This window comes from Charadrius vociferus, unplaced genomic scaffold (assembly GCF_000708025.1).
Source record: "Charadrius vociferus isolate BGI_N301 unplaced genomic scaffold, ASM70802v2 scaffold37, whole genome shotgun sequence".
Lineage (NCBI taxonomy): Eukaryota > Metazoa > Chordata > Aves > Charadriiformes > Charadriidae > Charadrius > Charadrius vociferus.
In genome coordinates this window covers 175,078-186,786 of record NW_009649457.1, presented here as the reverse complement: position 1 = coordinate 186,786, position 11,709 = coordinate 175,078, and the positions used below count along the sequence as shown (strand labels likewise).

General features: G+C 46.4%; 1 protein-coding gene across 1 annotated transcript in view; it reads left to right on the top strand.

Annotated features, from left to right (window-relative positions):
- LOC104290621 (phospholipid-transporting ATPase ID-like) overlaps window positions 1–10,817 on the top strand; it is a 101,355-nt gene extending 90,538 nt beyond the window's left edge. Inside the window, exons 21-27 of the mRNA XM_009889739.1 lie at window positions 1,882–2,065; window positions 3,583–3,806; window positions 4,544–4,627; window positions 5,543–5,788; window positions 6,658–6,796; window positions 8,685–8,815; window positions 10,596–10,817. Coding sequence (XP_009888041.1) covers window positions 1,882–2,065; window positions 3,583–3,806; window positions 4,544–4,627; window positions 5,543–5,788; window positions 6,658–6,796; window positions 8,685–8,815; window positions 10,596–10,817 — 1,230 coding nt within the window. The remainder of the gene's footprint in view (window positions 1–1,881; window positions 2,066–3,582; window positions 3,807–4,543; window positions 4,628–5,542; window positions 5,789–6,657; window positions 6,797–8,684; window positions 8,816–10,595) is intronic.
- Window positions 10,818–11,709: the final 892 nt, after the last annotated feature.

The window sequence follows — 11,709 nt, the reverse complement described above, 5'->3', positions numbered from 1 at the left end:
AAACAACATGCTTCTGTTGCCTGTGGTTGCTACTTGTCTTGATGGCAGTCCAGCAAATTTAACTCCCAGCTCTACACCAGCCTGGCAAATTGCTACTAAAAAAATCTCATCTTCCTCCATTTTTGGCTTGTATGCCATATATACAGACCCTGGACTGGAGGAGACACTTTCAGGCAACGTCTACGTTGTCAAGTAGCCTCTCTTCCTCTTTTATGCTCTCTCCCTCTTTAACTCCAGGGCCTTAATACCCTTTAAATCCCCACTGCAAAACAGACAAGATCTCTATCAAGTTTGGTGCATCTGCATGGGTGACTCCTCTGACATCCCAGCCAGCCTCAAGCCCCTCTCTCTTCCTACTCCATCCCCTCAGCCTGCAGGACAGACCCCAAGGACTGTGCTATTAAAGCACTACTGGCGGTGGTGACAAAGCTTTCTTTTTATTCCTAGAAAACAACACACTTACCCACACCCTGGCAAGGAGATATGTTCCGCACAAGGAAACTCAAATCTGGGCTGTGTGGGAGCAGCCAGCCCACATAGCCTGCAGCAGAGTGGACACAGCCAGTCTCACCCAGACCATGGCTTTCTCCTGGGTGTGGACAACAAGGACACTGTGGACAAAGCTATATGCTATCTATTTATTTATTCATTTATATGAACCTAGAGCTTGAACAATGGTAATAGTGCTCATACTCTCCCACTCAAACAGAGCATCTCTTCAGTGCTGAATCGCCATGTGCAGATGGGTGGGATGGCAGCACTGGGGCTATGCACACGTGTGGTCTCGCTAAAAAAAAACTGAGTGAACAGAAGCACATCAGCATCTGTAATGGCATCATCATACTAGCTGATTTGCGTGCAGTACCATTAATATACTATGTGATAACATTTTGCCAGTGCTGTGCAGCGAGGACATTGCGGCAAAAGCCGTCTTGAACAGCAGTGACTGGCTGGTACTAAAGCTAAACTGTGGAAAGGTCTTTCTTGTTGAGCAAGCTCGCTTGCCAGTGACGCGAGGGAAGCGGGGGTGCTGGTGACTCACAGCTCTCCTGTTTCAAGAAGAAAAGATATCTGGCCTAAGGATTGTCTGCCTTATGCAGAAAGGGCAGTAGACCCACTGTAATGGCCCTGAGGAGGAGAGAGCCCTGTGGATTCCTTCCATGCATGTCTGCTGAGAAGAGACGTCAGAGAACAGAGCCAAAAAGCATGATCTGAAAGAAATATGAAAAGCTAACACTGCTCCCTCGTCCTCAAGCAAAGGTGGAGGGGTGACCAGACATCCAATTTTCTCTGTGCTTCCCAAATAGAAATAACGCAGCTGACTGATTTAGAAGGTCAGCACTCGGAGCAAAGTTGCGTTCTCCCTGGCCTTGCGTTTTGCTTTGTCATGCCCACCTGAGCTCAGCCGTTTCCATGTTTTTTGTTTTCTTAAATTAAGCACTCCCAAATTGAAATCTCTTCTGTTTATGCCACAGATCTCCCAGAGCTTAAAAAATAAACAAAGAGGGATGAGCAGAGACTCTCTCACATGGAGATACACAAGGCCGTCTCAGGCCCAGCAGCCGCTTCATTCATGTAGTGCTCCAGTTTGACACTTCTGCTGCACTGTCAGGTTACATCAGGCAGAGCAGCTGTTGTGCAAATCCAGCTGTGGTGCATCCAAGGTGCAAGCTGGTGGGCATACGCTGCGTGGCACGATGTTGTGCGGTATGGATGCTCCCTGCGACGAAATGGACAGATTGACCTGGGATATGCCACACCTTCCTTCTGCTGAATGGAAGAACTAGCTCAGTTCTCATTCCCTTCCCGCTGCGTCCTCTCTGCTGGACCACGAGTTGCTGCTAGTCTGACGTGAACACCCCCTTTGCTCCTTCTTCTCAGGCTTACGCGCTGGAAGGGAATTTGGAGCTGGAGCTGGTGAGAACGGCCTGCATGTGCAAAGTGGTGATCTGCTGCCGGGTGACTCCACTGCAGAAGGCGCAGGTGGTGGAGCTGGTGAAGAAGTACAAGAAGGCTGTGACCCTGGCAATCGGAGATGGTGCTAACGATGTCAGCATGATCAAAAGTGAGTGGTGGACGACAGCCGGCATGCTCTAGCTAAACTGACTCGTTGTGTATTTGCTATCTGAGGTGACCTAGCAGCAGGAACACATATCTGAGTGCCTTCTGTACCACCTTCTTCGTGGCACCGAGGGGCTGTGTCCCAAGTTGTGGGGGGTTTCTACAGAGCACTCTCACTATGGACTACTCGTGTCTCCTGCCTTCTGGGACACACAGGAGGGCTCTTTGCTGTGCTCCCACCTCCAGGATTGCAGGAAGCTGAGGTGACACTTATTGCCAATTTCTCTGTTTCTACCTTAGAACAGACAAAAGCCCACCGGGGCCATGATGTCCACCCGTATCTCTCCATGGCCACCGTCACAGGGGCAATACACAGAACAAACAAGTTTGTTTCAGGGAAGGCCTGCCTGCAATGCAGGTAGAAAATTTTGTTGCCTGTAAATAGTCTGTAGAATGTTACAAGACTGTTTTAAACACTTCCATGTGGTAGGGCCATTTGTCAATTATCTCCCTTGAGTTATAAATCATGGGCTTCTAGGCCCCTTCGTCCTTGAGCATCATTTGCTGCTGCATTACCACAGTGCATTTATGAAAAAAAATCCCCTAACTAGGTATAATTAAATTAAGATTATTCAGAAGAGCCTATTGCTAATCTTCCTTGTGTTAATTTGCAAGAATTGATTAAGTGGAGCCTTTTAATTAAGAAAGAAAAGGCTAAGTAGGGAGCTTCAAGGGAGATAAGTCAGGCAGTCAGTAAAGAAAGGATAAGAAAAGCAAGTTAAAGTGTACATGATAATTAGAAACTACCCCTCCTCCCCCCACAAGAGGGTTGGGACTTTGGGATTTTATCAATTCACTGTTCCGTGGAAACCCCTGAATCTAACCAACCTCCAGCCATCAAGATTGTTCTCATTAGTTAAAGCTGTATAATTAGCTGTCACATTAAACTTATGTCCATGTTTAATAAACCCAAGCTACTATTAAAAAAGACGTGATTCTTCTATCTAATGATTTGATTGAAATAATAAAGCCTAGGAAATATAAAAAGGCTACAGTCTGCCTTGTAGCACTGTGTCTGAGGTATCTATAAGGAGTTTGAAGATTTTGCTTGTCTGGAGCAGTATTTTAAGACAGCTGGAAGGACATGCAAGCATGTAAATACAAGTCACGTACAAATATAAATTAAAGTTATTTTTTCGTAACAGTAGCTGCTATGAACAACAGCATTCATGCTGTTGGAAAACATTCAGAAAGAAAACATGAATTGTCACTGAGGGTGTAATTTCATTCAAATAATACAAGCCCAGTTACTGGCGGTGTATCACTTCAGCCAAAATCATAATGCCGCTGAAAGAATTAGTGCCCCAGGTTATTTTTATTTTTTAAAAAATATCTTTACATGTGACTTTTTATGAAGGTTGGGAGGGAATTAACACCATGTCCCAGTGCAGGGGACTCTTACAAAATGGGGTAATGAAAACTCTCACTGTAGTGACATGGCCCATAACCTTGTTGTTGCAGCTGCTCACATCGGCGTTGGTATCAGTGGTCAGGAGGGGATGCAGGCGGTCTTGTCCAGTGACTTCTCGTTTGCCCAGTTCCGTTACCTGCAGCGCCTGCTCTTGGTCCATGGCCGGTGGTCCTACATCCGCATGTGCAAGTTCCTCAAATACTTCTTCTATAAGAATTTTGCCTTCACGTTGGTGCATTTCTGGTACGGCTTCTTCTCTGGCTTCTCAGCACAGGTACGTCCAGCTTCTGCTTTCTTGTGGTCATGTCTACCATTTTCAAGTAAAGTATTTGGAAACATTTTAAAAGAAACTAAACTAAGCCAGTCCCCTCCCTCACTGAACAGCACACAGGTCTGTCTTCTTCAGACGTGGGAGTATAAAGCAGGTACTGCTGCCTTCACTGTGCTGCTGGTGGTAGAGGACAGATGCCTGAAGACATTTAGGTGCATTATGAAGCACATAGGTACCTTGTGGGGTTTTCATTCAAACAGCCATCAACGAAGGGTACAGATTACTCAGGGGCCTGACCAGTTTGGCGCAGATCTGTGTGAGACCCATGCTTGCCCTGTTAGCACATCTGAAGCCATCAGTTTAACCCCAGGGTGCCTGTGTGCTCCAGCAGCCTGGAAGAGGGGCAAATCTCCTGCAGCGAAAAATCTGCCAGTGGTTTATGACAAACCAATCTCCGCACTCAGACCCTGGGATGGGCGGATAGTGTGTGAACCCCTTCTCCCTGGGGCTGGGGGTGCCGGGTGTCCCCCCTCAAGGGGCAGTGCTCCCCCCTTCCGGCGGCTGCTCACGGTGCCAGGGGGAATCGGGTCCTGCTCAGCATCACCTTGTGCTTTTGGTCTCAGTAGCATCTTGAACCAAGATGTTCCAGCATTTAATTGTGTACCTTTTGAGGAGATGGAAAAGGCAGCCTTTCGCTACCTTCATGCTCTTTTATTTCTTTTTTTTTTTTTTTTAATCAGACTGTCTATGATGAGTGGTTCATTACGCTTTACAATTTGGTATATACTTCCCTCCCGGTGCTAGGAATGAGCCTCTTCGATCAGGTACTGTTTCTATCACCACTTGGTATTGTTTACAGGGGTTTTATCTGCAGATGCTTTGAGCTGGTTCCATGAAGCAAAAACAGCTGACTTCTTGGCTAGCTGTTGAGGTAGTTCCCAACATAGTTTCCTGCCAGTGAAGCCTGAGAGCACAAAAAAAGGATGCACCAGGGAGGAGATGGTATATTATTTGGCTTGTGTGTTTCAGTGCATGATGAGACTCTTGGGTTAGGCTATTGACTACAGCAAAAGCTGTCATTACATAGTTCCCCTGAAGTAGTCACATCTTTCTAGCTGTGTTCCTGAAGCCTGACAAGTGAATTTTAATGACCACACAGAACAATGAATGAACTAACTAGGACTATGAAGCCAGGTTTTCCAGGTTCAGCCTTATCTAGTGGAAGTCTTCCTGCAGTAATTTCACATACACGTTTTCACCTCCTGTGCCATTACTGTTCAGCAATAAAGCTGCTCCTGTATGCCTTTTATGAGTTAAGTAAGTAGGAACTTGCTATTCCGCAATGGTTCACAGTGTTCAGCTCTAGACACTTAAGGGATCCAGCTCAGACAGCCTTGCCTGTGTGTGGACCCAGTGGAGGTAATTTCTATCCCTTAGCTTCCAGGCAACTCTCACAAGAGCAGACCGTGCAGTCTGCTTAAGATAAAGTGTAGCTTCATTTTTATTTTTTTTTTTCAGCACTTGTCAGCTTTCTCAGCATGAGAAAGGTGAAATTCAACACGAAAAATGTGTCTAGGTGACTTTGGGATATGGCACACTCATCAGCACAACTGAGTAAATTGTGTGCTAAGCCTTTTCTCATGGAAATGCATATCACAGGGACATGGCAACCCGAAGAGGTCTTGTGCGGTTGGTTGGGTAGATGCCAGCAAATTTGACCATCTCCTATCTACTTTCAGGATGTGGATGATCGCTGGAGTATGCTCTTTCCTCAGCTATATGTACCCGGCCAGCAAAACCTCTATTTCAACAAAATGGTGTTTGTCAAGTGCATGTTGCAAGGGATCTACAGCTCCCTCATTCTCTTCTTCATCCCCTATGGGGCCATGTACAATACAATGAGAAGTGATGGGAAGGCCATTGCTGACTACCAGTCCTTTGCACTGATGGTCCAGACCTGCTTATTGATCGTGGTGTCTGTACAGGTAAGGAATCCTAGGTAATGTTTTTAGGAATTCATTGTTGTTTCATGAAGGTATCATCTGGAGGGCCACTTAGGATCTTGATAGCATTGTATTTGCTGCTGCATCTTGCATTGTTCAAAGAAAAAGTCTCTTGACACCAGATTTCTCTCCTCAGTTCAACTGAACAACAGATTTGTATGTTATGAAAGATCTGGGTGACAGGAAAGCAGAGTCTTTGCCTTGGGAAGTTTACAGTCATAGCAGACAGAACAGTTAATACTGGAAGTAGAGAAGGACTCACTACAGTTTTATGGGATAGGTTTGAAGCACAGGACTCTCTGTCTGCTATCTGGCCATTATTTCTAGGGTCTCCATCATGAGGCTGTCTCTGTAGCCTGTTCCCGTGCATGATGCAGATGGTAGAACTGCACTTGCTGGAAGAAATAGCTAAGACTTGGGTGGTACAAAATTCAGATGGTAGTAGCAGGATAAGAGAAATGTCTTAAAAGAAAAGCTAATCAATCATGCCTCCCTAGATAATGGTTTCTGCTGTCTGGGGTCTTCTAGGCTCCTTCTCCTAACCTTCAGTGCTAGAATACAGCTTGGTGGTGGGGACATAAGGATGGCTCATTTGAACTTAGTAGCCTGTCTGCAGTGCTGGCCACTGGTGAATGCTTGAGAAGAGTGCAACAAGGCAAATGTAGTAATGCTTGCCTTGAATGGTGTCCCATCATCCTATGATCTGTGGCTTGGTATTTCTTGAGACTTGAATGAATAACAGCCCTGGGAGCAGGGGTACAAAGAAGAGAACAAGACCTCTAGCTGTGTTCAGGACAGATCTGCTAAATAATTAAGGCACTGAAAATCGCTGTATTGCTCCATTCTTTCAGATTGGCTTGGACACCTCTTACTGGACAGTTGTGAACCAGTTCTTCATCTGGGGCAGCCTCTCTGTTTACTTTGCTATCACTTTCACCATGTATAGTGATGGCATGTACCTGATCTTCACAGCCTCCTTTCCATTCGTTGGTAAGCCCTGGGACAAATATGGATTGCGCTTAAAATGGGCATACTGTGGGGCTTGAATCTGTCGAGTATCTCTAGTACATTTTATTGCCTCTCTAGAGGCAATAACAGAATATATTGATTGCTTTTCTGCAAGCAATGCCAGGGTATCTCCGAGGGCTGCTGGGAAAGCTTATTTTGGATCCCATCCATCGAGGTGAACATGTGCCGTGTTCATGTCCTTGCACAAGAATGCACATTCACATGCAGCCACAGGAATGATCCTTTAAATAAACCTACTGAGGTGGCTGGAATGCTTTCTGCTGCTCTTTTGTATTCTGTTTCCAGGTGTCTGCAGGCAAGTATGTAGGAGATATGTGCAGAAGGATGTGTGTTCTTTTGTAAACAAGTTATCACGTTAGTATAGGAAAGCATAGAAGTACAACATCCAGTTAGACATGAGAAAAATGCCATGTGATTATGGTGAGCCTTCAGCTAGGTTAAATGGCAAATTCCTAACAAAAAAAAAAAATAAAATCCAGTGATGACCAGGTCTTTGGAGTTATGCTGCATAACAGATTTCTGAATGCATGCAAAATGTGAATGTTAACATAGAAATGAGTCTGTCTCCTGAGACTTTGACCAGGAGGAAGATGAAAGCTTAGCAGAGTAATTCAGATGTTTTTAATAGCTCTGTGCATCCCTAGCCAATATTGATAAATCATTGTTATGAGCCTCTACTTTTGAAATCCCACTGCTTTTTGTTTCAAGTGTCAGGTCGGTGTATTAATCAATGCCTGTATTTCTGGATGAATTGTTAAGCCAAGACTTGTTCTGCCCACCTTCACTGCAATACCAAGGTGCTTGGCCATTTCAGACATATCTGAGATGCAGGTCAGTTGTTGCAATGTATTTTCCAAGCAGATGGTCACATCCACTGTGAGATGGCTTTTAGTATCAAAAGTGCTGAGTGAGAGAAGGCAGAGTGTCTGTTCAGTTTCCAGAGATAAGTGAATAACTCATTTGCCAGGGATCTCTCTATCTGCTGCTCCGTTGATACTGCGTAGGTCAATTAGCCATAATGTGGAGTGCTGCTCAATAAGGTCTCAGCCTGAAACCATTTTTAAGGAAAGCGTTTCTACTCTGGACTCAGACAATTTGTTTACTTTAATTTCAGTGGAGTTGGATTACAGCGGAATTTGGCCAACTGAAAAGAAAACATTCAGCAACTTTACTGCCAACAACAGCATCATTAAGCCTTGTAATGAGGGCTTTGCAGACTGTTCTATCTTAGATTCCTTCAATTTTGGAGGACCCAGGAGTGAGCACTTTGGTTTCCATGAAGGTGGCAGTGTCACACCAGCACATGGTGGTTGCTCTGCCATAGGCCCATTAGGCCATGCTGTCTGTGCAGACACCCCAAGCAAGACACGCTCCTCTCATGAAGGGCTGTGATCCTATTGTCTACTGGCCGGTCAGGGTCGGTACTCCATATGCTTCAGGAAATGGTGCCGGAAAGTAAGAAAATAGCGTTCTTCCTTTTGTACTAGAGTCCTGGGAAAAGGTGATAGAGCTGGACTGCTGATAAAAAAAAGGTCTCGTGAACATTTATATCAATCCTTTGCAGTGATCTGACTCTTTGTAAAGAGGTGTCGTTCACTCTGACGTCCTTGTCTCCCTGAGTTGTTGCTGCAGTTGAGTCTGGACACTGCATTTTCCTTTGGTCATCTCAGACAGTCATACCCATATCACTGTCTTCTCTACTGCAAGTTGATTTCACTGTTGGAGATGGTGTCTACTTTGGATTTTGGTCTGTTTGCCAAGTGCTTTGGAATCAGAGAGGGTGAAAGGTCCAGGTGAATGATGGTGAGAGTGCTGCTGTTACGGTTTTAATCATGCTTTTGTTTTTCAGGTACGGCTCGAAACACCCTCAGCCAACCAAATGTGTGGCTAGCAATCTTCCTCAGTATCACCCTCTGTGTGCTGCCAGTAGTTGGCTTTCGATTCTTGAAGGCTCAGTTAAAGCCAACTCCCAGCGATAAAGTAAGGAGATACCTTATTACACCAGAAATCCTGCTTACTACCAGCTAAGCTTACGATGGAGGCATATTGCAGGGGCCTGGCATTGCTCAGAGTGTATGTCCCTGTAGGTGCAGGGGCTGCCACATCCCCCTGTCCCCTGTTCCCTTGAGAAGAAGGACTGAATTTGGGTTTTGGCACAGCTCAAACCATCTGCAGCTGGGACCAAGGGCTGAGGTGATTTAGATGTGGGGTAGATTGCACCAAAGTGAGGAAGCCGCGCTGTTTTTAAGTGCAGGGTTTAAATGCTGTGGCACAGTGGTAAAGCAGTGGAGATTTTCAGTCCTACCACCTCGCTGCCGCACCGCTTTCAGCCTGGCAGAGCGCAGCCCTTCACCCTCCATCCGTGTGTATGGGTTTGCTGGGGATTTTTTTCAACTTCGTTAGAAACCGATGGTTCTATGCTCCCTTTGACACCAGCTGCCCTCCCCAGGAATATGGAGACGAGGCCATTAGGGCACGGAGAGGCCAGGAGAGGTGGAGTGGGCAGAGAGAGCACAGCTCGGCGACCTCTCCAGAAGATGGGCATAAACGCAGCTCCACGGGCTGACTTTCAAACAAGAGCATCTGCTAAATGCTGCTGCCACCTGGTGCTTCTTTCCTCTTCCTGCACCCAGCAGGACACACGAGCGTCTCCGAGCGGAACCCCCAGGGCATCCTCCTCAGGGCTCCTCAGTGCCTGCCCTCACCATCCTTGGGATGTCTGTGAGGCTCCCCAGGTGCTCCAGGACTGTCGGAGAATGAGTGAAGGGGAATTCTCAGCCCTTGAAGAGGGAGTAGGTGGGTGCTAGAGAAGACTGCTAGGTAGGGAGGTCCTCAGGACACAGAGGCAGCTCAAGATGTGTAAAAACGGGCTGAGTTTTACCCTTCAGTTGAGTAGAAGTCCAACACAGCTGTGGCTGAGAATCCCAGCCTCAGTGCTTGGGTTGAGCATCTCTCTCTAGTGAAAAATTACTTTACTTTTCTACCTCCTGTGGGAAGCAGAATTATCATGAGGAATGTTTGGGTTTCCTGCTGTACTGAGCTCCCCAGCTGGAAGTATAGAAGGAACAATACAAGCCTGAAGCTTAAGAGAGGCCAAGTACCTACAGCCACCACTGTTCCTTCCAAGCAGGAAAGAGAGGGGGTCCAGTGGCTGGGGATTCTGCTGAGCCGCTGGCATTCAATACTGGTCTCCTGCCTTTGACAGCCCCTTTCTGAAAAGGTGCTTGCCTGCAGATGATCTCGGTGGCCATGTGGGAGCAGAGACCCCATTACCTGCAAATAAAGGGCATTAGTTCTTTCCCGTCTGCCAAGGAATATGAGAATCTGTTGATCACCATTCTTATCATAAAAGAGATCCTGTTTAGTAGCCTGTTTTCTAGATTAAGTAAGCCAATTTTTAAATGTTTCGTTATTTGTTTTCTCTTATTTGACTGAAGTGCCTAGAAGAGCTGTAGTAGTGCCCCAACCAAGGCATCACAGAGCTGTGAGGAGCTATACACTGAAATCACCCCCTCCCAAGTCTTAAAGATGACACTCCCATTAGCTCCTTTTAGAATAAGATTTGCTTTTCCTTTTACCAGGCTGCCATCCTGTGCTGCCAGTTTCGTCCCTGCTCTGCAAGCCCTCCTGCCATGCCACTGTTTTGTCAGTCACTTTTGGCTTTGGACCCCTGCTTCCATTTCCCTCTTTGCTCCTCTTTTACTGTGCTTGTGAATGATGATGCACTTCCCACTTTTTCCATCTTATTCTCTGATTTCAGGTCTTGCTCAAGATCAAAGAGGCCAAAAAGAGGCCACCTCCACCCTCACCCAAGAGACGCCTGCGTCGGACCAGCACGCGCCGCTCCGGCTATGCCTTCTCCCATCAGCATGGCTTTGGAGCACTCATTATGTCTGGGAGGAACATGCGGCCAAAATCCCCTTTCGCCACAACGGGAACATTTTCACCAAATAGTGACAAATATAAACACAAAGGACTGTAAAAAAAAAAAAAAAAAAGGAAAAAAGGACAAAAACCCAGCAAAGCAAACCAAAGTAAAGGGCTGTCAGGAGAGGAGGCTGTGGTCCCTGCAAAGCACCAAGCTAGTGGCCACCCAGAGGTCTGCCCTCCGGGCTAACAAATCAAGGATTTGGGCCTTTCCTTTCACCCACATGCATGCTCTGGCTCCATCTTCTCTTCCAAAGACTTGTGCTGCTCCTGGGAAAGGAAGGCAGGGTGAATTAGAGCTGTTGTATGGTATCCCAGAAGGCCTCCCTGGAACAAGAAAGAACATGCTGCAGGAGGCCCCTCCGCTCCTTGAGATTGTTCGTAACACTTTTTTTTTTTCCCTCCCTTTAACTACGTACCTCAGAGCAAAGAGAAGTCAATGTCTTTCTCATTCACGTGCCTTTGCTTCTGTCATGAATCCACTCTGGGCCGTATTACTGTGGTGACAGTATTGACCCCAGATGTGCCTTAGGTCCAGCCACACAACACCCAAATCCCCAATCTTTGTAATATGTGTAATTTTGTAGCCTTTTGACTGTACACAGGCACTTTGGAAGGCAACCTCCTTCCAAACTAACAGTTAATCCAGTTTCTCAAGAGATGGCCAGTGCCCAAACACCACCCTCTTCCTGCATCTGCAATCGGAGAGTGCTGCAAGCTCAGAGAGACCTTAGTTGGTCAAGGGACAAGGACTTGATGTTCGTCAGCCTGCCCTGTTTTATCTGCATTGCAAATCTGCTCCTGTAACAGATCATAGTCCTCAGAGCTCTCTCGGGTTTTGTAGCTGGACACCAGCCATTTCATTTAGACTTAGACTAAAAGGGCAGAAGCAGCTCAGGCTCCCTCATGGATAAAGCCATAAAAGCTGGCCCTGAGATGCCCATGTC